This window comes from Xyrauchen texanus, chromosome 25, assembly GCF_025860055.1.
Source record: "Xyrauchen texanus isolate HMW12.3.18 chromosome 25, RBS_HiC_50CHRs, whole genome shotgun sequence".
NCBI lineage: Eukaryota > Metazoa > Chordata > Actinopteri > Cypriniformes > Catostomidae > Xyrauchen > Xyrauchen texanus.
This window is the reverse complement of record NC_068300.1, coordinates 12,657,703-12,684,933: the sequence shown is the minus strand read 5'-3', so window position 1 is coordinate 12,684,933 and position 27,231 is coordinate 12,657,703. Positions and strand designations below refer to the sequence as shown.

At 38.7% G+C, this 27,231-nt stretch overlaps 1 protein-coding gene across 1 annotated transcript in view; it reads left to right on the top strand.

Moving 5' to 3' along the window:
- The window catches only part of LOC127619093 (plexin-A1-like), a 245,080-nt gene that overhangs the window by 114,150 nt on the left and 103,699 nt on the right, over positions 1 to 27,231 (top strand). Inside the window, exons 4-5 of the mRNA XM_052091844.1 lie at positions 13,712 to 13,843; positions 27,080 to 27,180. Of these exons, the coding sequence (XP_051947804.1) occupies positions 13,712 to 13,843; positions 27,080 to 27,180 (233 nt within the window). The remainder of the gene's footprint in view (positions 1 to 13,711; positions 13,844 to 27,079; positions 27,181 to 27,231) is intronic.

Here is a 27,231-nt window from a genome sequence, read left to right as displayed (position 1 = left end):
GCAGATGTGGTCAGGGCAATACATTGCAATGCCCGTACTGTAAGACGTCTAATACAGCGCTACAGGGAGACAGGAAGGACAGCTGAACGTCCTCGCAGTGACAGACCACTTGTAAAAACGCCTGCCTAAGATCGGTACATCCGAATATCACACCTGTGGGACAGGTACAGGATGGCAACAACAACAGCCGGAGTTACACCAGGAACGCACAATCCCTCCATAAGTGAGAGGAAGTTTCTTTTTTTGCTGAGTTTATACACACACACACACACACACACACACACACACACACACACACACACACACACACACACACACTGGCAGCCAAAAGTTTGGAATAATGTACAAATTTAGCTTTTTTGGAAGGAAATTGGTACTTTAATTCACCGAAGTTGCATTCAACTGATCACAAAGTCAAGTCAGGACATTACTGATGATGAAAAAACAGCACCGTCACTATTTGAAAAAAAAAAAAAAGAATATTTGATCAAATCTAGACAGGCCCCATTTCAAGCAGCCATCACTCCAACACCTTATCCTTGAGTAATCATGCTAAATTGCTCATTTGGTACTAGAAAATCATTTGCCATTATATCAAACACTGCTGAAAGCTATTTGGTTTGTTCAATGAAGATTACATTGTCTTTGTGTTTGTTTTTGAGTTGCCACAGTATGCAATAAACTGGCATGTCATTAGGTCAATATTAGGTCAAAAATGGTAAAAAAATAAACTGTTTTCTCTATAAATTCATCAGTCAATCATTGTTTTGAGGAATGAAGGCTATACAATGCTTGAAATTTCATATAAAGGTTTACTCTAAAATCTTCAAAGACAAAGCACAACTGGCTCTTACAAGGACAGAAAGAGATTTGGAAGGCCAGATGTTCAACTAAACAAGAGGATAAGTTGTCTGGGACGCAATAACACTGAGGTAGCGTTCGTGGATGGTTCGTGTTCTCATTGTGAGAACATAACCATGGCAACGTTGCAGTCGCGGCTTTCCTTCTTCCACCCCCTTGCTGCGCCTCCTACCTATGGGTATGAGGCCGGCCCGGCTGAAGGTGATTTGGGTAGTTCGATGGGTGCGGCCTCGCTGGAAGTGCACGACGAGCTGATGAGGTCATGGAAGGCACCTTTTTCTGACCGAACCTGACTTCCCAGCTCGTCTGCTCTCACTACTTTTGATGGCAGGGCGGCCTTCTCCCGGCGGCTTCTTCTCCCATGCGAGTTCAAGAAACGTGAACCCTGGATGTCCCTCCCTAGCCCTGTGGCTTGCGAATTCGGCAGAGGAATTTGCAGCCGGACCCACTATTGGTACTAATATGCCCTGTACTGGGATAGGTCCTCCACAGGTGCCGGTGACTCTGGTAATCCCCTGTGATGTATTCTCCGCAGTACGTATATATTTGTATCTATATATATATATATATTTGGATTCTAGTCAAACAGATGAAAAAACATAGTAACAAACAGTGAATTGTGAATTATTTCAAACAGTGAACCAGTTTATTTACCATCAGAACAATCTGATTTACTGACCAGAATAAACTTACATGTAGTTAGTTATTAACCCAACACTGTATCGAAAGCATGCATCATGTACACATAAAGTGGCTGTGCATACTGCATGCACCTGACTTGATAATAATAACTTGATAATGATGTTTACCGTTTCCATCAGTGCTGTATTGTATCAGTCTCCGGACTGGCTGGAGGCAATTCTCTGCTTCAGAGAGTTAGCTCTTCCATGAAGACAGCTTCACTGGGATTATTTTGACCTGGTTCACCTTCTGCAGATTGTATCTTACAGCTCTCTTTCTAGTTTTCGAGCACCGGCAGGTAGTTTGTCCCTGTGGAGCCTGGCCTCAAGTGATCCTTTTCCTCTGAGCTCAAACGCAGCGTTTGCTGTGTGCTCAGGTATGTCAGATTGTCTTGCAGGGGTGAGATTCTGAGAATGCCACACTTTTTTCTTTGCTTTTATGTGTCAAGCACTCTCGCGCATCATGAGAGAGTTTTTGTTTTGCTTTGTCAGTATTATTGCCTCACTCTATTGTTGTGGCTGGCATATTGTTGATGCTTGCTGAGAGCCGCCGTTGAGGATTACAGACCCGTGTCAAAGAGCGTAGCTTGTTGCGTGGAGTGTGACTTATGGCATCAGCTGCAAAGATTAGGCAGGGTTTGAAATATTTTTTTTTTCAGAAAGGGTCTAAGCGTCTGGCTCCGTTTAATAGTACTGTAAGTACCGTAAAATTGTGGCTTGTTATGCTCCATTTGCAGCGCTGACCCATATTCCGTCTTTCAAGCATTTTTGTTGTGTTTGCAATCGTAGGGGTATTCACCCATAAATGAGCATATGTTCACGACACATTTACTTAACTGTATAAGGAAGACTATTCTTGGAGAAATGTTGGAGCTGTGACACTCATATAATAACAAGGCACAGTGCAACTAGTTCACAATTCACAGCCAAAAAACAAAACAAATGTTTAATAAACAGTTATATAGAATGGGATTTTTGACCAATGAGATTTCACTGCACAGAACGACATTACAGAGATGTCCGGCATAAAGTGACACTCATCATGTGGTTGTTATGACAAAAACTCTATTTATAAAAAATTATATGGAAGAGAATGGTTTTTAGGTTCAATAATGTGATGATGCTTTCTGTCCGGATCTATGAAATTATTCAAAGATACATACAAAATGCAATTCACACAACACAATTTCTTGAATACACCTCAACTATGATAAGCAAACTTTTAATTTCTGAGTTATTTTGATATTTTGTCTGGGGGTTAAAGTAAAATAAAAATAAATAATTCTAGATGCTTTAACTATTTTAAGATTGTAAAAATGTAATTAAATAGAAGTCTCTTTAAAAACTGTTATATTTGAAAAAGAAACAAGTAATTTGGAAAAGCTTTTTATATTATAAATTATTTTTAAAAAAAGCAGTAAAACAGTGTTGTTTTAAAATATTATTAATATTGGAAAGACTTTTGTCTACCAAGTCATTAAGTGTAATGAACATGCAGCTAGCCATTATGTCACGTGACCAAAAAAAAAAAAAAACTGAGAGGAGCCCTTTAGACCCTCATGACTGTGTACAGTTTAATAAAAAAAAGAGTTTCAGATATTTTGATGTTTTTAATAAAAGGCAAATTTGTTCAGATCAAATGGAGTAACCATTGATTTTAGAGTAACCCTAACTCTCTTGATATTCATGATTGAAACAAAATGCATATTTCTAAAAATATTAAGGCATGTACAAATTTCCTTTGTTTTTACTATTTGATCAATAAATGTGGCAAAAAAGCCAAAAATGAAATGCTGAGAATGCATACACAGTATTTACATGCATTCTAATGCATTGTGAATAGTGTATAACATCACTCACACGATACAGTCGTGACTTGATGAAGTTGTGGCATTTGTGCTCACATATGAGCTGTTTGGAACTCCCATTTAGCATTCTGCAATGATGTATAGGCAGCCACAATCTGTAGTTAAAGGAATAATTGCCGGAGGCTTCTCTAATGACTATTGCTATAGTGGCGCTAGGCTAAGCTCCATAACATCCCATTTATTTGCTATTTTCATCAGTGGCTCACTCTTGTCAGAGATTTTGAGTGTATGAGAAGTGGCCTGGCAGTTCCAGCGTGGAGCTTGTGACAAATGGAGATGACTTCGGAGTTGCTTTCATACTCACTGCAGGGCAAACTCCCATTTTTTCCACCTAGTTTTAACCACGCAGTCTGTCTTGCTTGACTGCCGGTGTGCGTCTGTTGTGTCAAGAGGACCTGAAGGAGGGCGGTCTGAGAGAGAGAGAGAGAGAGAGAGAGAGAGAGAGGTGAGGATGGTGGAAAGACGACAAGTAGGAAAATAGAAATGAAATTTCTTGCAATGCTCCTCAGACCCTCCGAACCCGGGGCCAAATCAGATATTGCAGGGGAAGTGGAACGAACCGTTGCGGTGGTAAGCTAGAATGGGCCTGAGCTGCTATCTATTGCACCAACTGTCATAATGAAATGTTTATGACTGGGCTTGTGAAAACAGCAGCTTTGGGGCAGCCATCTAGAGACCTTTCTGATTGGTTCATACCCCCTTTGCAAGAGAGCGTTCAGGTTTAGAGCCTGCCTAGTGCCCAATACCCATGAGGTGAACTTGTTTTCCTCATAAAAACCCATCTGTGCCAATGAGTATATTTTGTCTGTACAGCACAACAAAGTTTTCCCTTGATGATCTGCCATCCAAGTCTCTCTGTGACTTTTAGGTTCTGACCTGCTGGCTGTAATACACAAGTTGTTTTTGCATCTCCAGATTTACCAGGAAGAGGATTAGCATAGCGGGACAGTTGAGCTGCATTTAATTAGTGTGTCTTAGTCTAGCTCAGTGTTAACGCATCTGATGGGTAACATTGGTTGGTTATTAAAAAGAGGGTATGAAGATCCTGACCAAAAGGTCATAGCACTGAAAATAAAGACTTATTCACATTAAAAAAATCTTTGTTGTAAAAGACCTACAAAATTTAAAGGAATAGTTCATTTTCATTTTTGGGTGAACTATCCCTTAAAGAATTGCCTATTTTTTCAGTTTGATGAGCAAGAAAAATAGTGCAGATAACCTCATAGATGTTGTGTTTAAGTTTTCCATCTTGTGGGCCTGCCTCACGTCGTTTAATTCCATTTTGAAGATTTTGAAGGAATAAATAAAGGCAGGTCTTTGTAAATCATTCTGTTTTAATTCTACTACCTTAAAGGGATAGTTCAACCCAAAAATAAAATTGTCTCATCATTGACTCACCCTCATGCCATCTCAGATATGTATGACTTTCTTCTGATGAACACATACAAATATTTTTATAAGACATTTTCAGCTCTGTAGATCCTGACAATGCAAATGAATGGGTTCCAAAAATGTGAAGCTCCAAAATGCACATAAAGGCAGCATAAAAGTAATCCATAAGACTACAGTGGTTAAATCTGTATCTTCAGAAGAGATATGATAGGTGTGGTTGAGAAACAGATCAATATTTAAGTCAGTTTTTACTATAAATTGGTGGTGATATACTCAAAGAATGCAAATCACCAAAAAAGAATGTGAAAGTAAAAGTGGAGATTGATCGTGAAAAAGGATGTAAATATTGATCTGTTTCTCCCTCACACATTTCATCTCATTTCTGAAGACATGGATTTAACCACTGGAGTCTTATGGATTACTTGGAGCTTCAAAATGTTAGTACCCATTCACTTGCATTGTATGGACCTACAAAGCTGAAATATTCTTCAGAAAATCGTTGTTTGTGTTCAGCAGAAGAAAGAAAGTCATACACATCTGGTATGCTGTGGGGGTGAGTAAATGATGAGAGAATTGTAATTTTTGGGTGAACTAGGAAGTAAATTGGGATTTGAAAGGCATTTTCAATTCAATTCTGAATGGTGCATAACCTGGTTGTGGTGCTGTCTCTATCATTACAAATGTCAAGAATAAAAACAACAAAAAAAATAAAATAAAATCCTTTGGCAACAGTATTGGAACATAAATCGTTCTGCATTCAAACCTTACAAATGGACAAAAGAGCCTATTTTTACACATCTTGTTATCGCAGCATTGAGCTTGTTTGCTGTCTTCATTGCATAAGCTGCATCTGCCTGTCCCGAGGGTGCTCCTCAAGTCTCTTCCCCCAGGCATGGCTGGCTCTCTGGATCCTTCTCTAAGGAATAGCTGAGATGGACAGTGGTGGCAGCATGTTGGGCCAGTGTAGGCCCAGCGTGGGCCTTCCATCTCATTAATTAGCCAGTGATTGCACTCGATCAGATGCAGATCTTTACTTCAAGGGCTGCATATCAAAGGCAGGAATCTGGCAGCTGCTTTATTATTCACATGGAGACCTAGATATGTCAAGAGCATGCAAGTGGAGCTTGTAGCAGTGGCGGGGGTGACTGGCACAGGAGATGCTCTACCCATGGAGAGCCTGCAAGATTAAAAAGGGTGGAGGCTGAGACATGCCTGCCGCTCTTTGGGGACAGAGCATTGACTCCCTCTCTTTCTTTATTATTTTCCCCCTTTCTCGCTCTCACCGTCTCTTCCCTTATCATGTAGTCACTGAGATGCGAAGTCGTTTCCTATGACACAAAGATGGTGAAACATTGATCTGTGGCTCCAAATCAATCTCCAGCTGGAATATGATAGTCAGGGTGGGAAATTAACACCCATAAAATAGACCATGTAAAGATGCTTAAATTAAAAGCAGACATGCTAGGTTTAAAAAAAATGTGCTTTATTTTGTACAAAATTATAGAAACTTTGACTCTGCAAATAGTAAAATACTTTTTCTGGCAAGTAGTCGACTGGTAAAAATGAGTATTCATGCAAGCTCTAGTGGTTTTTGTCTTTTTTAAAAAGGTTCCTATGAGATCAGTTTGATTTTTCTTTTTAGTTTAATACAATTTTATCATAAAAAATTATGATTATTATTACTACTGCTACTATTTATTAATAGTACATTCAATATACAGTAGTAACATATTTCAGTTTTCATATTTTCAGTTATTTCAATTTCACTTGTCTACTTAAATTGAGCTTTTCTTTTGGCTGAAAACCGACTGAATATAAATATATATATATAATATATAGTCTGCATGTGCTGCATATTTCACAGTAAATAAGTGCTTTGCTCTTTGTAATCTACACACTCACAGAATGTACGTGATGTTTATGATATGGTGGTATCAGTGTATCAGCGTCCAGCTTCATACATTCATTTTAAAGTGCACAGCACATGCAGACTGTATGTTTATTTAATTAAATCTCAGCCTTTTGTGGTTTAATCATCATACTAAGGCAGTTCATGATTCTACTATGATTAATTGTGTATTCATACATTCAATTTATCGCAAATATGTTCAGTTCCATTACATTATGGGTTTTATAGTTCATTTCTGTTTTTATGTCTGGATTCCGTGATTCCGCCTGTGTTTTCCATAGGGAAATCATAGGGCCCTACTTTTGGTAAATTTTGATTTTGAAATCATTTGTCAAAGAACTGACAAAGAAAAGCTGATGCATGTCTTGCCTTTTTTCAGATAAACAGTAGTGCTCTGCCACTTTATTAGGTCAGTTTGGTTCTGTTAAAGACGACTAACACATTGAGACATACAGTATGATATGTATATATATACACACACCACTATATATAAAATGTGTGTGTATATGTAAATACATTTATATATACATGTTACATGTTACAAACATGTTAAGCATTACATCCCAACAGCTATGTATGATGGATGGATACTACAGATTGATGGATAGATGGATGGATAGATACTATGCATGGATGGATTGATCTACATGTAAAATTGGGCATTCTCCATCCACTCTGTCTGATGGCTGATAAATTTAATTTCTCACTCGTATTGTAGTACTGGTTTATTCAACCTTATTTTTCCCTGTCTTATTAATAATGGAGCCCACCGGGGAGTGGGCACTGGGACCCCCGGAGCTGCGCAGTGGCGTGCCATCATCGTGTCCACTGGGACTGTCTGTCCACGCCTGCTTTTGGCACACTTCCTGTTACAACAGCAGCAGCAGCATGGCAGAGAAAGATGATTAATTTCACCAAGTAATCTGTCACGCTGATCAAGCCCAATGAGCTTCTGTGTACCAGGTTCTGTTCTTGCCGGCAAGACGCAGACTGTGAAGTCAGCAGGTGCCATGGGACGCCTTGGATGCCCTCCAGAAAAGGGTCAAAGAGACAGGCTGGAGACACTCACGCTAAGCGGCTCTTCCTGCAAAACCAAGTTAGGATTTGGATACATCGATTGTGACCAATAGAGTTACACCAAATTTAAAGACCCTCGGAGTTGTGTGGCTTTTAGTCCATGTATACTAGCTTTGGAGTTATCTATGTGATAATGAACTCCTAAATGAGGACAAAATTCACTTTTAGCATATAGACGCATTTCAAATTCGCAGTCTTTCTCTTCTAGGAGAACAGCACAAATATTGATGACTCATGCACTGCAGATTTGTTTTCCATTCAAATGCTTTCTAGAATGAGTATGTTCCTCCCCTAATATGATCTGCAACCTGTGGCGTAACTAAAACTTAAATTAACTTACATTTATGCATTTGGCAGCCGCTTTTATCCAAAACACTTATTACAGGGACAATCCCCCCGGAGCAACCTGGAGTTAAGTGCCTTGCTCAAGAACACAATGGTGGTGGCTGTGGGGATCAAACCAGTGACCTTCCGATTATGTATGTTTATTTACATAATCGGAAACAGTTATGTGCTTTAGACCACTATGCCACCAACACTCCATAGTCATGACTTAGCTATTAAAAAAGGGACAAGCACTTTATGTTCCATCCAAACTTCCTGGTTCCATAGGAAATGCATTGCAGTGCTCATCAAATTATTTTCATAGGGTATTTAATGTATAAATTTGAATGTAATGGAGTTTGACTCACGACACATTTGAAATGTATCCGAACTCATTCTGCAATTACACATTTATCCTTGATTAGTGAAGAGTGCTATAATGATGTTTCACTCTACAATATTAGAGCATTGAATTTCAGCTCAATGACCAAATAAGGATGAAGTGGAAAAAAGCCATTGACAATATTTTGCCTAGAGGTCAAACTCTCTTGATACCTCCACCAGTAGGAGAATAAAGCATCTGCACAATGTGGAATACCCAGCATGCTTTCAATCATGATTTTTAACTCTGAATCCTTTATTGATCACTCTCCGCTGCGTTAATGTCAAGTCGCAAAATGTCCGAGAGCGGCCTTATGGTTGGCGCATTATCCGTGGCTGAGAGGTCACTAATGAAATTGGTTTCAGGCTCATCTGGAAAGTGCCCTCCTGTTTCACTTAATTAGCCAAATGTCTCTGCTCCCAATCCATACTAGAGTAAAATTATTTTCAACAACTGAAAGTTGATGGGTCGCCACAGTTCCTGTCTGAGAAATACTGGGGTTTCGTGAGAAAACTCCTGTCAATCAGTGAGTTTGTTTACATGCACAACAATACGCTGATAAATATAAAAAATCAGCTCATGCGGCAATGTTTTTTGTCTTGTATTCTAGTGAAAATATCCAAAGAACCATAAAACAAAAGCATTTTAATTGCGAAGGAAAACAGCATAAGATATTAAGTCTCGTTTTCAGAAAATTCTTAACTAAATTAAGAGGTTTATACTTAAATAAATAAAAAAATCGAATAGTATAAAAAAAAAACTTTAAGGACAAACCTACTACATTTTGTTAGATCTCTCCAAAAAGCTTGTCTTTTGTAATTGTGCTTCTCAAGTAAATATATCTTGTTTTAAGGACATTGAGGTATTTTTACTGGAAAACAATACTAAAATAATGAGTACAATTTGTTTTTGTTTGTTTACATTATAGTATTGGTATTTCCTTCAGTTTTCACAATATATATGCATGCCATTTACATGACTATGCATGCTGTCAGGTTATTAAGCATAATTGGTGTAAGATTGTGCATGTAAACACACTCAGTCACTCCAACAAATCAAAGATAATATTTCCTAGCCTGCAAAGGACACCCGTACTCAATTGTTTCTCCCCTAAAGCCTTATGCAACAGAGAGCCACAAGCTCTATAATGTCAAGTGCAGTTTATCATTGTCCTAACTGTTGACCCCATTGATGTCATAAGGTCATATACAAATTCAGATGACCTTATTTACAAAGACATTGACAAGACTGAAAAAGCCAGACCTTTTTTAATTTGCTCTATACTCATCAAGATTTACCCTTCAGCAGATCCTGGTCCACCTTAATTATGGTTCATCCATATACCAACGTTAAGGAACACACTCATTACACACAGAGATGAACGGACACAGTAGGAGACTAGAGACAGTTGCGTCTATCCTAAGTAGACAGAAATTACACGATCATTAACTAAAAGTCTTAGACCTAAGTGGACAGAAATGATTCTGCTATTACACGATCATTAACTAAAAGTTTTAGTAGGAATGAAGGATGTGATTTCATCACATAGAAAACGCAGTGCATAGGTTCTCGATTCTTAAATGCTTTCTCAGGGTAATATGGAGAGACAACTATAAGTAAATAATTCTAAGGTTGACTGCCTGATCGTGTAAATGGTTTAAAATTGGCTTAACCGATGGCTTGGTTTTGGGGTGAGGATTCCTGTTTGTCCCAACTATGGAAGTCTTATGGTGCATGAGAGACTGTAGGAGTGTTTTGGAAACTTGTTGGGAAACAGTAACCTTTCTGATTTAGCATGTTGACTCCTCAAGAGTGTAAAGCATTGAGCAATTTGACAATTCAACTTCTGGGAACCAATGACATGGATCTTGAGCAGGTCTATCAGTTTGGCCAAACAGTGGTAGATGTGGGGGCCAGGGAATAAGACTGTTTGGGAAACCTCTTTGTAAGCAGTTATTATTTTTGTAGTTCCGTTTGGTGACACTAGTGGCCCTAAAATCACACACATCACCTTTATGTCTTATTGCACTCTATGCTACTTGCATTGCATTGTATTCTGTGACCCCAGTAACTTACATGGCATCTAGTGCAGGGACAACAGCTGTAATCCTGATACTTGTTTTGTGCATTGGGATCCAATAGCAGCAAGTAGGGGGGATTTGTTTTGTTTAGTTTTTGTCTCACAATTCTATCCCTCCTTACACCTTTATAAGGATACGTGAGGCAGGGAGGACATAGATGATGTAGGTTTTTTTGGCTCCTCTTCATCTTTTCTGTTAAGGCAAACATGGACCATCTGCCAAAAATCAGCTATTTGAGGAGTCAAGGGATAATTACATCTCTCTGCACAGTTCTGAAAATGGGTGACATTTGCTCAGCCTTGAATAACAATTATTAGTGGTTATTGCTTAGGCAAGCTTCACTATTAATTTTGCTCTAACTTAGTTTTAGAGATTTTAACAAACCCCTAACCCTAAGTATTACTAATTTTTCAGAAGGATTGGCTGAGGGAGAGGATGTGATGTCCTTGCAAGGATGGTTTAAGACCTGAGAGGTCCATGGGCAGGTACACAGTGGAGGCCCCCATGACGTGACTACGTTCACCTTTATGTGCTACAGGATGCTTGGCAGATTTGATTGGATTTTTCAAATAGTGGAAGAGATGTTTGTAGCAATGTCTGACTCGGCCAATTATATGTACTTTTAAATTATGAACCGATTCAAAATCATGCGTTATTAATAGCGATTTGCACGGTATTCAATTATCAAAATCACTATTCGGTTATTCTTCACGTTTATAGAGTCCTTCAACCCGATCTGAGTTCAACAGACAGTACCCAACAAACCTACGGGTTTAACACAATAACACAATAACTGTTCGTGAACTCTCGCGGTTAACCAAATATTACAAAAGGTTACCATGCACATATTTAGGGTATTAAGGCATCTTTCACTTTATCATTAAGCATTAAATGCATGCACAACTTCATCCATACTGTTACACGAATTCTGTTGCTTATATGAATTTAAACCATCAGCTTTGTACATTTATTTTTGGAATAATTTTGTAAATCAGATGCTGTTCTCTGTAGTCCATCAAATAAATAGACTGCACCAGTGACATGCAGATTTCATGAGCTTGCACTCGAGTGTCTGTGCTCGCCCTACGTTTGTCCAGCATGCATTCCGCCGAACAAATGGTTTTTCACATAAGGCTGACATTTACGTGGATTTATAATAGATATCTCAAAATAACTAAATAAATAATTCATTCATAGCTCGGGCCCTTTGGGTTTAGAGGCCCCTGGGCAATAGCCCAATCGGCCCGGTGGTTAATCCATCCTTGTGTCCTTGAGCTGTTATTTGCCACTCCTTCATAATGATACTTATCCCGTGGGAGTAGTGCTCAATTAAGTGATAGAGATGAAGACAGACCACAGACTCCAACTCCCAGACTGCTTTGCAATCTCATCACTCTCTGCCATCCACTGGGGAATATGACCCATGTGTCATATGACCCACTTTCTTACTTCTGTGTAAAACAAAAGTTTTGAAGAACATCCACACTGCTCTCTTCCATACAATAAAAAAGTAGATGGTGACAGGGGCTGTCAAGCTCCAAAAAGGTACCATACAAGTAGTCCATACAACTCATTCACTGTATTCCAATTCTTCCATATGAAAGCTTTGTTTGAAGAGCAAACTGAAAATTATTCCTTGAAAATCTTGCTTGATGGCTTTAGTGTGCCAGTTTCCAATAGGTCACATTGCACAGCTTTAGGTTTTAGTTAAAGAACTGATGATTAAGTTTGCACTTCCTCTATTTTTCAGATTTTCGTAGATGTAATTTTAGTAGTTCTCTTGATCCGACTCTAGGGTTTGACCCAAATAGGCCATGCTGTCTTCTCCCATGTGTGATTGACTAAAACGTTTCTGCAACTCTTTTGCTCGCTTGATGTAGACCTCTACAAGGGAAACCAAACAGCATTACCAGCACTTGCAGTTTCGTAAGTGGGTCGAATGGTGCTGCTCTGGCATACTCTAATGCTGCAGGCACTCTCTTCATTAGCGATGGGGTGGTGTCAGAGGGCCTAGGTAATGTGCTCCCACTGCGCTCGGAGAAGGGGACGGTCATTAATCAGTGGGACACGGCACCGGAGCCGAGCACATCATTAGGCCCTAAAACACAAAGGGATGCGGGGGTCACGCTCCCCTGACCTTGCATCAATAAGGCCAGGGAGGGGGTACTTAAAAGAAGGAGGAAACAGCTAGGGAGGGCCTGAGAATGCAGAAAGGTAGTCTGCGATTGGACCAAGGTCCAATTGTTTAACGACGGTTGAGGCTGATGTTCCTCCCTATATAAGCATCATAGTGAAGGCTGGAGAATTTAATGCCTGTATTATGTAGGGTGGAGCAGTACTGATGCTGTGAAGATGCAGACAAAGAATGTAAAATGAACTGAATTGTGGCCCTGAGGAACTAATTCCCTAAAGTTATAGGTTCAGACAGTGAGTGAGATTGAGAAATCACTCTTCACTCTTCTAAACCAATTTGAACCATCTGAATGATCATTATTGAGCAGCTTTTTCCATCTTAAACCATCTAAACCATTTTAGAAAATCTAATGACCATTAAGAACAGCTTTAACCAGCTAAAACAAGCTAAACCTATTTGGACTATCTAATTACTTTTATTAACTAGATTGGACCTGTTTATCTAAACATCTAAACCAGTTTGGACCATTTAATGACCAGCTTTAACCAGCTGAAACAACCTAAACCAATTTGGACCATCTAATGACAATTATTGACAAACTTCAACGAACTAAGACCATCTAAACAAGTTTGGACCATTTAATTACTAGTAATGACCAGTTTCTACCAGCTAAAACCATCTAAACCAGTTTCAACCATCTAATAATCAGCTAGAAACATATAAAACCGGTTATTATTGGAAGCTTGTTTTAGCTAGATATTTTTAGCAGAAAAAAAGGGATTTGGATGAGGGTTTGGATGAGTGTGTCTCTTTGGGTATATGTATAGTTTTCACCTGATAAACCATGCAGATATAGACTGCTGGTGTGCTCAGATTTATAGATCTCAGATTTTTAAATGTACTTTCCATTACAGCAGTCCTCTTGATGTCTCTCTTTCCACCTGCCATATCACACACTATTTCATTGCTGGTAATGATCATGTACCTTCTTTGTATTTTTCAGATCTTGGTGAACACTATTACCCAGCCTGCACTGCTATATGAGAATGTGGTGGTGAACGATGGGAACCCAATTCTGAGGGACATGCTCTTCAGCCCTGACCACCAATACATCTACACACTAACAGATAAAGAGGTAAGACTTTAGGGAGTATAAAGTTTGACAGTGATAGTCAACATGTTTTATTTGTCTGGAATGTTCTTAGGAGCCCTACGGACATGCAGTGTGGTTGGGTCATGCACCTAAGTCCTCCACAGACTCCAAAGACAGAAGAAAACTCACAATAACTGAAAGTCTCAGTGAAGTGACCCCCTTATTCTAACATTAGGTTCTTGAATACTCTTTGGAATGTGATCATTAAATAGTGTTTCCTGGATCTTCAGAGTTAAATACAAATGAAGATCTATCGACAGCATCCGTGGCATGCTGTTAATTTCTACAGAAAATAATACGTACCTAAAACAAAGACACTTATGTACAGAATGCACTTACAATGGAAGTCTATAGGGCAATTGTTGTACTATTGTAAGTGTATAACTGTCAGTATATTTGTTAAACATCATTATTTTCTTATCAAAACTACTAGCAGCGCTAAGGTTGTGGATTCAGTTCACAGGGAATGAATGCATTAAGTGATAAAAAATAAATTATTACTTTAAATGCACTGTAAGTCACTTTGGATAAAAGCATCTACCAAATGCATTAATGTAAAATAAATGCCATGGATACTGTTAATAAAATTTAACTATTATTTAATCTGGAATATTACCTTTAAAAGCTAAACTATCTTTAATTTCTCTTGCGTACAGTTGTTGGGGTGGGCTCACTCCAATATGTCAAATAAATGAAATGGGTGACAAAATGATCTTTCGGTATGTGCATTTTTCCATGTGCTGATTTTTATTCTCATGGTGATTCACATGGTGAATTTGTTATTGTGTGTGTGTGTGCGAGAGAGAGAGAGAGAGAGAGATAGAGAGAGAGAGAGAGAGACCCAGAACTACTTCTGATTGCCTGCATGTGATATTCGACACTGTGTCAGCCCCCTTCCCACTTTTCCACACGTACACACACACACACACACACACACACACACACACTGCGCCTCTGGTAATTCACCACTTATCAGAGAAAATTGAGGAAGGGCCTCTCTGATCTTTTCTGATGGAAAAGAAAGCATCCAAACCCCCCACCCCCCTTTTCACTCAGACCAAGGGCTGGAGAATTCTCTCTCTTATCTTTTCTCCCTCTCTCCTTCCTTTGTTTTGCTCTCGCCTTTTTCTTTGTACTTTCATGTTCTCCTCACTAAGGGCTGATTGGAGTTCTTCCTGTATTCCTCTTATTAAAGGGCATTTCCTTCATCAACGTAACTCCATTCACTTTCTGCCGGCCCATACTGCTTCTGATTAGAGCAACTTACCATGACATCAAGCTCAAAAAATACCTTAAACCATGATCAAATCCAGACTCAAAGTGTTTATTTTGCCTTCTAATGTCAAAGATTAAGAGGAAGAAAATGTGACAGAAAGTTTTTTTATTTTTAGATGTTTCGGCTGAGGGAAATATAAGAAAACTTTAAGAGTCAGAATGAGGTTGTGGGGGAGAAACCCTCATGGATGTTCTAGCTAAAAAGAGTCTATTCACCTAAAACTGAAAATTCTGTTATTATTCCCTAAAGCAGTTATAGAGGCCTAAAACAGACTAATCTAAAACGAATCGTCATATTCGCAATTATTTTTTTGTCAATTAATCATCAGCCAAATTTCATAATGGTGACAGCCCTAGTCATTAGTCACTTTCAAAGCCATGGGGTCAAAGTCATATGGGTTTGGAACTACTTGAGGGTGCATAAATTGTGACAGATGAGCTGTCCCTTTAAGGCTTTAAGACAGCTATTTATATGTTGTGCAAAGGAACTAGAATGTCACATTTTGCCTCTGCTTTTAATTTATTCAGCATTATCATTCCATAACCAACCACACACACCTGTCTAGACATGCAAAATACCTTTGCCGCACAAACATTGTGGTCCATTAGCAGTGGGAGATAATTGTAATGTATCCACGTCTTATGAAAAAAGATGTTCTGTAATTGCTATAGATGGTTTTTGTATATGGTAGGGCTGTAGATTGCATGTTGAGAGGGGGCAGACTTGATAACCTCTCAACACATTAACGTACCAGAGAGGAGCGTTAGGGTAACATTCTTTAAATGAAGCCGCTTCCTTCTCCGTGTGTATATTCGCTCAGCTCTCGGACTAATATTGGTTTAAGTGAGGGTGGAAATGGATTTGTTATTGCAAGAAGATTTTATGGAGGGAAAAAAATATTAAACTTTTATACAAATGAGGGGGAGGAAGTGCTTCTTGGACAGGAAGTCGTGTACATGGCAATAGCATTTCTCTCTCTTTTTTAGGAGGATGTGTGCCATTGTAATGGAGATGAGAGGGGGGTTGCTATGGTCAGCGTGTGGGTGAGAATGTAATACCCTTAGGGTCTAATTATTGCCATGGAAAGACAGACAGACAGACAGACAAAAACAAATCAAAACCGGGAATCTCAATGCGATCCACATTCTGGATTCTTTTCATTGGCTTGTGTTGTTCCTTTCAATACAATCCCAACTACAACTATTTACTTTTTGAAAAGAAAATGAAAATGGATTAAATCAAGCCCCACTCTACATTATTTCCCATTGTTTCCCATGCCAAAACAAAAGAAACGCAGCGTTTCATGATGTCTATGTAAAAAGTAATCATGTGTACACCTGCAGTGGTGGAGTGGAGTGAGTTTGGATTTGGTCAGGATGAAGTGAGGTGAATGTGTTTTCCAGCTCTCTTTCTCTCTCTCTTTTCTCTATCTGTCTTCAGCTGCTGCACCCAAAGACCCAGAGGATTGAACGAAAGAGAGAAGTGGAAATTAATTGGTTTGAAGCAGTTTGTTCTGTCTAGTTTCCTTCATCTATCTTTTCTCTTTTCTTTCTTTCCTCTCTTTTAAGTGGTCCTCCTCTTATGGAAGAAAGAGTCAATGGGCGAGCTGCCCCCAGGGGTCTTTCTCTCTTTCGTTTTCTGGCTCTCCCTCTTGCTTGGTCGTTGAGATATTGCCGCCTCTTTGAGAGCTGACAGCAGTCGCTGGAGATGGATTGTGATTGGATCACTCTGGCTTCCTTGAAGCTGTCTTTCATTATTTTTTCTCATTCACATTTACTTTTTTCCCTGTTTATCAAAATCGGAGGCATCTCACCATCGCTTGTGAACAGCCGTGGCTAACAAGCCTCTGTCGCTGTCTCTAGCCAGAGTCACGTATATTCTTCAGGTTTTATTGTATTTGAGGGGGTGGACTACCAGCTCACAAATGTCATGCCGTTCTCTCTTATTATTGTTCCTTTATTTTGAATCTACTGAAACAGACATTTTCAAGACATTCCGTGAACACAATCACACCGTAATCCAGCGTTCCGATCCACCCCACATTTTAAAATGTGGGCTTCCGTACCTCGGTGGAGACCAGGAGTCTAATGTGCACAGATATTGCTGTTTTTTCCTCATTTCACACAGATCTAAAGAGAAGATGCACGGCATGTCGTTCATGTCCACCCCCCTCCCCTCTTCATTTTTTTCTCCATTTGTATCTCTTCATTGGATAATAGAAACGGCAGGCCGAGGCTTCATGCTGTGCCTCAAACATCAAAAACTCCATTTTGTCAGCTTGACAGAACAATTTTCTATTTCCCATATTCACACGCACTTAATTAAAAGTTGCTGATAGCCCCGGCATCTCGCTGCCGCGCTCTGGGCTGCGCAGGAACACATAAAGCTGTCCCGTACTAAGCGAGAAGAAACTTCGATTAGTGTTAGCTTGATTTAAACAGCACTCGCTGCCGCTCTGACAATAAAGTTTACAAGGTTTATCTAAGGGACATTGAGGCTTGGAGGAATTTCTGAAAAGTTCCATCTATGGATTTGTCAGTTTTGTTTATTGCCTCTGTACTTTGAAAATATAGTGTTGTTTAGTTTTGGAGATTGTATATGGTGTTTGGAGAATATCACAAAACCTGTCAAAAATATTTACACTGCATAAAAATCAATCAGTATTTTTGTCTTATTTTCCGGTAAAAATATTTAAACATCCTTAAAACAAGATACATTTCTTGAAGCAGAGTGGCATAAGATATTTTGCCTTGTTTTTCAGAGAAATCCATGTAAATTTATTGGGGTTTTTGCAAAAAAATATATATATGTATAGTTTTTTATCCCATTGACAAATAGTTTTTGTTTTTTTCTTGTTATAAGCATACATGTTACTGAACTTTGAAATATTTCTCTAAAAACATCAAAATATCTGAAGTCTACCTCACTTTTCATGTTACTGTTTCCTTAAGAGGTGGCTGTGGCTCAGTTGGTAGAGTGGGTTGGCCACTAATCGCAGGATTGGTGGTTTGAATCCTGGCCCACATGACTCCACATGCCAAAGTGTCCTTGGGCAAGACACTGAACCCCAAGTTGCTCCCAATGGCAGTCTACCACCTTACGTGTGTGTGTGTGTGTGAACAGGTGAATGAGTCACAGCGTAAAGCGCCTTGAATACCATTAAGGTTAAAAAGGTGCAATATAAGTGCAGACCATTTAAGATAAATCGCTTATGTTGTATGCATTCTAATTTTATAAGTCACGATGGATAAAAGCGTCTGGTAAATTAATAAATGTAAATGTATTTATCGTTACTGGAAAACAAGAAAAAACACTCTCTGTTAATTAATAATTTTTACAATTTTTTTATGAATTTTGTAATTAACAAGAAACTATATTTTGCTACAGTAAATTAAGCAAATTTCCTTAAGAAAACATACATTTACATTTTTTCATTGCGACAATCAATTTTAATTATCATGAGAATTATCATTACAGTAATGCCAAAAAATGTCTAAGTTCTGTAAAGTGGGGAAAAGGTATATAATTCATTTTATTTATAAAGAATGGAAATATTTGTTGTACTAACTTTCATTTATGCTAATTTAAATTAAAATAAATTAAATAAACTCGACACACTAATGAGAATAAGCATTGGGAATTATGGGAGTTACAAAAAGCCACTCACAAAATGTCTAAAATGCATTAGGGTAATGAGAATTTGGAGAAACAATTTTTATGAAAATTGTTGCAATGCAAAAATCATAATGGACCTAACAATAGACTTACTTTATTCTAAATATTATTTATCATTTATTTTTCTTGTGTTTTAGAGGTGAAATGTGACTTGGACTTCACCTATTTAGCATTCAACAGTGGTGTTGGTCTTCATTATCAAGCATAAGAAATGCACAGTGTTTCCACTGAGTGAGTATATACTATATTGGGGTGTGTACAGTACATATGTATTTGTACATGCATAGCACCCCCGCTGTTAGAAGCTTTTGATCATATTGACAGTGCTTGTATTGTTTTCTCACATAGCTGCAACTCACAGTACAGTGAGGAAACTCTATATGGGTCTCTCTCTCTCTCTCTCTCTCTCTCTCTCTCTCTCTCTCTCTCTCTCTCTCTGAAGGTCAGTGTTCTTTTGTACGGTTCTATCAGAGGAATGAGAGGAAGTATCAGCTGGCTGTAATCTGATTTGTGTGGCGGACGTCTTAATATAGGCAATGTGACAAGACGGAAGAAGAAAGTGCCAGCTCTTCAGATCAGTTCAGCGTGTGTGTGTGTGTGTGTGTGTGTGTGTGTGTGTGTGTGTGTGTGTGTGTGTGTGCAAATGTAAATACTACGAGTCAAAACTTTGGACACACTTGTCTAAATTTGTTTCTCATTATATTTAATTGTAAACTAATATATACTGTGGCTGCATCACACTTGTAATTTTGCTATGTTTCTTGAAAAGCAGTACAGAACTTGCAGTACTGTAAATTAAATAAGGGAAGCACATTACAGGTTATTGACCTACATCAGTCATATGCATTGTATATTTGAATATGGAATGAGAATCCACATTTTCTTGAACTAATGTGTTGGATAGGAGGCTAACTAAAATTTGATGCCTTTATTGTATCGATTTGAAATTCAGTATATTGATATACTGTATATGTTTTTTCTATATGAAAATAAGAGTTGTACCTATCTGCACGAGCCAAGTATGACCGATTTCGCCATCTTTTACCCAATGTTGAATCACATTTTCACCTCACAACTGGACAAGGCCATTTATGGCCTTCATACAAACTAAGTTACATTTTTTTTGCTAGCTTACCTACTCTGTTAGCCTATTCCGTAATTTTTCAAGGTTTTATTTGTTAATTTTTCCCTTTTCAAACTGATTTTTGTTAAGCATATCATCCAGATGTGACACAGTGACCAAGTGAGCCATAACAGATCCCAGATATTGCCATGGTGATATCCAAGGGCTTGCAAAAAACCACACAGATGCACACACACACACACACAAAATCCTTGAACGTGTGCTGGTATTGATAAAGCCGGAGGTTTATTGAGCTAGTAGCTGGAGACTGTACGATATGTAGCAGTGAGTGCTTGTGCTCAATAACATTCGTCTTTGTCTGCACCATGAAGGCCATTTCTTCTCCTTGCATTTTTGCCCTGCAAACTAAAGGAACACGGGTGGAATTTCGAGCTTGAATTAAAGGGATAGTTAAATAAATTAAAATTCTGTCATGATTTACTCTTGTGCTCCAAGTCATACAGGGCTGGAACAACATAAGGGGATGTTAGAAGGAATTACAGCTGCAGTCACCTTTCACTTTCAATATATATAAATAAATATGCAATAAAAGTAAATGGTGGCTGAGGCTGTTAGTCTTTAAGATTCTGCCTAACATCTCCCTTTGTGTTCCATATATGAAAGTAAGTCATATGGGTTTTGGAAAAAGATGAGGTTGAGTAAATGATGACAGAATTTCCATTTGTGGGTGATCCATCCCTTTTACATTTGATAGACATTTATTGGAGGTAAAATGAACGGAAGGAGAAAATGGGAAAATTGAGTGCTGGAAACATCAAACATTAATTATGTTTTATTATTTGTTTATGATGTTAACAGGCAGTTGCTTTAAATAACCACAGCAAAAAGCTACAATTTAAAGCAATTATAACATAATTATGTACTCAAAATGTATCATAAAATATAAACTGTAGATTATATCTGTGTCTAAGTTTTCTTGCAGTATTGGCGTACAGTTCCTCTGAAGTGGGCGGGATCTTATTGTCTTATTGTGGTAATTAGATGTACTGTTTGCTATACTTTAGTAACAGTCAGTGCCTTCTGCAGTATGTCTGATTTAATAAAACAATATTTTTTTTTCCAAGACAGTGAGAGACCACAGGAGATTTTTCAGGAGGTATAGAAGGAATAACGGAGACTTGATTTGAACCTGCTTCTCTCTCATTAACCACTAGAGCACGGCTCTGAGAAAGCAATTAGTGGGTCATAATGGTCAAATATTATTTTGAAACCAAATATTCCATGAGAGGCCATGCGTTTGAGTGATTTTACCCAGAGACTATTTAGCCCAGAGACAGACTGGAACTCACAAAAATTGAAAATGTATCAAATTTAAAATAAAAATTCACATTCGAATGCTAAAATTAGCATTCTAATTTTGGATGTGTGCCAAGCACTGACGATGATTTACTGATCAGGTTCAGGTAGAAGATTCAGACTGATTGCATTCTTGGGCTAAAACAGACACAGAACATGGGTTAAACAGAACTGGGGTGTCTCGAGATGTGTTTTAAAGGCTAAATTTCCTTTTAAATAGACACAGCGTCTAAAAAAAATGCATCGCTCCTGCACAAGACGCTGAAAAAATAGTGTAACAGAGATCGTATTTTCAGGGCAAATGGAGGAGTCGGGAGGCAGCAGAAACTGTCAACAGGAGTATTTTATTACACACAAAACTCAAACAAAAGGGCACTCAGTGGCCAAATAATCACACAAAAGAGACAACCAGTCTCGTTGCACACACCGGAAGAGTTTCTCTCTCTGGTCCCTCTCTTTCTGCCAACTGATGCTCTTTGTTGGCATTTTCAGGTCTCCCTCTATAAAAGAGACAGGTGCTAATGATAATAACATCCCAGGTGATGAGCCTTACCATTGTCCTTTTCAAGCAGACAGACACACGACCACAGCCCCATCCCCACATACCCCCACCGCCCGACTCAGGCTGGGGCAACATCCAGCTCGCCAACGGCAACTTTTTTCCCCCCAATTTGGAATGCCCAATTACCAATGCCCTGTAAGTCCTCGTGGTGGCTTAATGACCTCAATCCAGGTGGCAGAGGACGAATCTCAGTTGCCTCCGTGTCTGAGACCGTCAATCCACACATCTTATCATGTGGTTTGTTGAGCGCATTACTGCGGAGACATAGCACAGGAGCAGCCTGTGGAGCATCAGGGTTCCGGATCAGTGTCCCCACCTCCATAACTGGACACCGATCGTGAGAGTTCCACAGACCGGCCCAGTCTTCCCTACCATGCCCATGTGGGCGGTCTCGACAACCTGGGGAGTGGAGGTAGACAGGCAAAGGGTGAGACACAGACAAGGGAAAGAGTTAGGACGAGTCTCTTCCCCACTTCCAGGGAGCTGGAACAGGACGGGGGGTGATTGAGAGGTTGGAGTGAAAGAGAGAGAAGAAAGAACCTCTGGTTTGCTGCCTCCTGGAAACGCCGCCATGTAGTCTTCTGCCAACTGGACGGCCTCTTCCAATGACACCGGGCAGTGGGACTAGACCCACTCAGTCATCCCCCGAGCGATTTGAAAGATGAACTCAGGACTATGGACAAACTGTTGCAAGATCACCTTCGTCAGGTCTTCTTTAATTTAGTATGCTGGCTGCAGGAAGTTGCTGGGCCTCTAGCTGCGCTTCCCTGGAGAGCAAAGGTAAAAGGCAGGCTGCCCATTGGTCAGGTGACCATCTCCACACCTCAGACATCTTTTCAAATAAGGCGAGGTAGGCCTCGGGATCATCGCTCAGTCCCATCTTGATGAGGGTTCCCCACCCCTGCTCTAACACATATGTACATAAAACTGTTTAAAAAAACCCACAGTGGTACCGCCGGTATTATGAAGCTTAAGTCCGTGGTAGTACCATGGCACCGGTATAACCTAATGTGCAGCACTAAGTGCACAAAAAGAAATATTTATTTATTTTCTCGTTTGACTTTTACATAAGATTTGCTGGACCAGCCAGAAAAATATATATATATATTTTTTAGCATGATCTGAGCTAAAGAAGCATAATTGAAATGAACAGAAATGTTGTCAGATTTTACTGCTGATTTTAAATATGTTCTTTGATCATAATCTTGACCAACTGTTTTGGAGATTTCGGTCTTTCCCATTCAAGTTGATAGGAGCTGTGCTTTTATGCTGCTTGTATCCGTAGAAAATAGCTGTCCAGGAGCGTTCCCAAGATAGTCGCCAAGTAGACAGACTTGCCATGAAAGGGACTTTGTTTTACCACAGTTAAGAGTGTTGTTAGGCACGCTGCAAAGCGGAAAACCATTTTAACCATAGTCAAGTCACTGTTACGCATGACCCTTGAGTGGCTGATTGCTTTTAAAATGGTGACAAATGCAATGTTATAAAAAACATATTAATAATAATCACTATGAACAATTGTTCCACCAAGTAATATGGTAACACGGTTCAACTGTTAGCTGGTTCACAGTTGCGAAGCAATGTAGTACTTGTGTATACTAAAATACAGTTAGTTGATCTACGATGTCTTTCAAACATGTCTCAGATTTTAGAACCAGAAGCAAGATTTACAAATGTATTATTGTCATCTTAATTTCTAACTTGAGAAGAATTAAGAATTTTCCTGAAAATAACCTTTAATAATGTTCTTAATGAATTCCACAAAGGAACATTCTTTTGAACTTATAATGTATCCTAAAAGCATTCTTAAATTTTTTTTTAAGATTTTTTTTTTCATATTGAATCCATATTATAAAATGACTTTGTAATGAAGATTGTACTGTACAAAATAGTTATGCACACCGCAACTAGAAGCTCAGTTTCATCGTGTGCGTATGACTGCAGATCCCAAGTTGCTATTTTTAAAGCAACCATGTCGGGGTGCTTGTGGTTAAATGCCTGAAGTGACCCTATCGCCCTGGCTCAGATCAACCAATGGACATGTACCCACGGGGTTTCCATCCAACTGATGGGTATGGGCTACTTTCTTTAAGAAATCATACCTGTATTAGCCAATCTTTACTTCTGCAGCAGGGTTTAGCATGACTTTGAGGTCAAGTACTGTCACAGTGTATCCAAGAGACAACCTGCAAATGGTTTTGGCCGTATGATCTCTATTTCTTTCTCTCATTCCCTATCTTTTTTCTTTTTTCATTCACCATCTTCCTCTAGGCTCTGTCTGGCTTCCTGGCTATGATCTATGGTTGCATCTGCCATTTATTCTTTTGTGCATGGCCAAATGGAAGATAAATGAACAAGGAGAGCTGGAAAGGGGGGTGATAAAGGAAAATAAAAGGCCTCCTAGTTAAGAAAGTTTGCTCTTTCTAAATTATTAAATATCATTTTGGTGGTGGTGGTGGGGGGGTAAATTACCTATTTATTTGGCACGTGGGTGTGTTTGCAGAGAATGTGTGTTTGTTCTGTGAGGGGTGCGCGTGTGTTTTGAGGATGGAAAAATAACACATCGATCATCACAGCCTCCTTTGAGCATGACCAATTTTGGGCCCAAATTGCACAGATGGCGCAATTACATGCGCTGGGTCCGTTCTCGCCCCACACTGAATAAAGAAAACATACTATCCTTAAAATTACATTTACACAAACCCTCCTCGTATTCCTTCTCTCTCGCTCACGCGCGCTCTGATTGAGATGCTTTTCATTGCGACCCAAATGCCTCGTGCCTCGTTTGCCGATGTTATTTATATTTAATACACCCCTGGCTTCTCCACCGCCTCCTCCTCTTGTAGAGAGATGAATGGTTTCTCTTTCAGCTGTTTAAATGGAGAGGGATGAGAGCTCGAGCTCTATCATATGAATGTTTGCTGTATAATAGTCTCCAGCCATAACATTAAAACAAAGAGCAGAGGGTCGATCCCAAAAACTAGAATCGCAGGACTCTATATCTGATGTGTCAGAGTATTGCATCAGTATCCTCACCCATTCTATTTTTTCTCTCTATTTATTTTTGTCCTTGGCCTACAACCCTGTCCTTATGGAGAGCAATGCTGTTTCAGTGTGGATGAGGGGTACGTAAATGTAGCAAAACCAATGCGTTTTCAAATGAAAACGTTTTAGTGTGGACATGGCCTAAATTGAAGTCTTCACGGTCAGCAACTTTGTTATCTTTCCTTCATATGCACAATGACAGCACTTTTAACATACATTTCACAAAAGATTCAATGGTTGCAGCACATTCCAGTACAGTCTGACGTTAGCATGTTGTTAAGCTAACAACTTTTAAACCACAAAGATGTACAGCACAAACAATTATTGAATGAAATAATACATTTGTACTATGAATACTTTTTAGTTATAAATTTTATATATGTGTAATTGACTTAAGCATGTCTGACATTAGCATGTAGCTAACCTCATTTAAAACACAAACCTTCCTAGCACAAACAAATATGGAATCAAACAATACTTTTATTTGGGTGGACCTATTTTCTATCAATTCTGTTTAGTACCGAATACAGTATAATCAACACTAGCTTGTCTGTTATTAGCATGCTGTTAAGATAGCAACTTTAAAGTTGCAGCACAAACAAATGTTGAATAAAATAATAGATTTGGTGGAACTATTTTCTATTAATACTTTTTAGGACTGAAAAAATATATATTTCAGCATGAGTAATAGTAACATGTTGCTACGCTAACAATTTTAAAATTTGTAAATCCATAGTACAGACACATATTGAAAGTAATAATCTTTTAGTTGGGTGGAACCATTTTCAATCAGTTCTTTTTAGTACTGAGTAATCAAATCTAGCATGTCTGATATCACGGCCCCTTATCACATTATCTACAGTTTTAGCAATTAATTATTATTTTATTATTAATAATAATACAAATTATATATCTTTCTTTTGCTAAATTGAAATCTTTCCTGACCCATGACATTTTTGATATATAATACTTGTTTAAAGTTTTAATTTTACCTTTAGCTTATTTATGTATACATTTTGGTTGGTTTAGAAGTATTTTTAAAATTTTTTTAAATTTATTTTATTTTATTAATATTTTTTTCCTTCACCTGTATTTCTTGTCGTTATGACTCAGTGATTGTATACATACATTGTTCGATCTGTGTAAACAGTTTTTGCACAATGTGTGGACTGTTCAGAAGGTCCCTTACCACACCCTCCACAGTATTAGCACATTTTAGCACAATGTGTGGACTTTTCAGAAGGTCCCTTACCCACCGTAGACAACGTTTCCAACTTGTATCAGTGTTAAATTAGCGATCTGCAATGATTTCACCGTGACGGCATCAGACTAGTTTAAATACGTTTCAAATCGCGTCCCGTATTGATTCGATATGAGACCCATTATTTCATGTTTAAATACAAGACAGATGGCAACCCAATATTCAGCACAAACAAATATTAAGTGAAGTAATACATTTGAATTGGGTGGCACTACTTTCTGTCAATACGTTTAGTAGTGAATGTTTGTAATCCACTTTGTCCACCATCTTGGATGAAAGTGTTCTCAGATTTTGTCACAACGCATTTTGGGATTACTATATCCGCTAAAGATAATTTGGCCAAAACAAGGCAACTTATTTTTTTCTGCCTAGCCTACTGTTTGGAACAGCTTTGGGAATGTTGGGAATGTACCCATGCTGCCAAAAAAACCAAACACTTTTTAGACTTAGAACAGAGCCATTGAGTCACCTGAGAGCTGATTAAGTGTCAGTCAAGCATTGTCATCATAATACGCGAATGACACAATATAAAAGCAATATAAAAGCAGATATGTGTAGGTGGTTTGCAATATTTCTCTGTTTCAACCAGCTGTACTTTATGGCACTTTTCCACTGCATGTTACGGTTTGACTTGCCTCAACTCTTCTCGCTTTACTTTTCTGATCTTGCATGTCCAGTAGCTCAACTGGTAGACCATGGTGCTGGCAATGCTAAGGTTACATGTTCAGTCCCAAGGGAACACGCATATTGATAAAACATTGTCGCTTTGGATAAAATTGTCTGTCAAATGTCTGAATGTAAATTTGTGAGTGAATGAGTTGAATGTGTGTCAGTTGTGTTGGTGAAATTGTCAACTTCAGTCTTGCATTGCTGAGATATCACGTTACACTCTGAAAGCAGGTTGATCATCAGATCTTTCACTAATCTGTCTGCCTGTCTGTGTTTGTTTCTGTCGGCAGGTGAGTAGGGTGCCAGTTGAGAGCTGTGAGCAGTACAGCACCTGTAATAAATGTTTGGAATCTGGTGATCCACACTGCGGCTGGTGTGTCTTACACAATGTGTGAGTATCTGCACTGTGACCCACACCCTGACCAAACCTATAAAAGAAAAC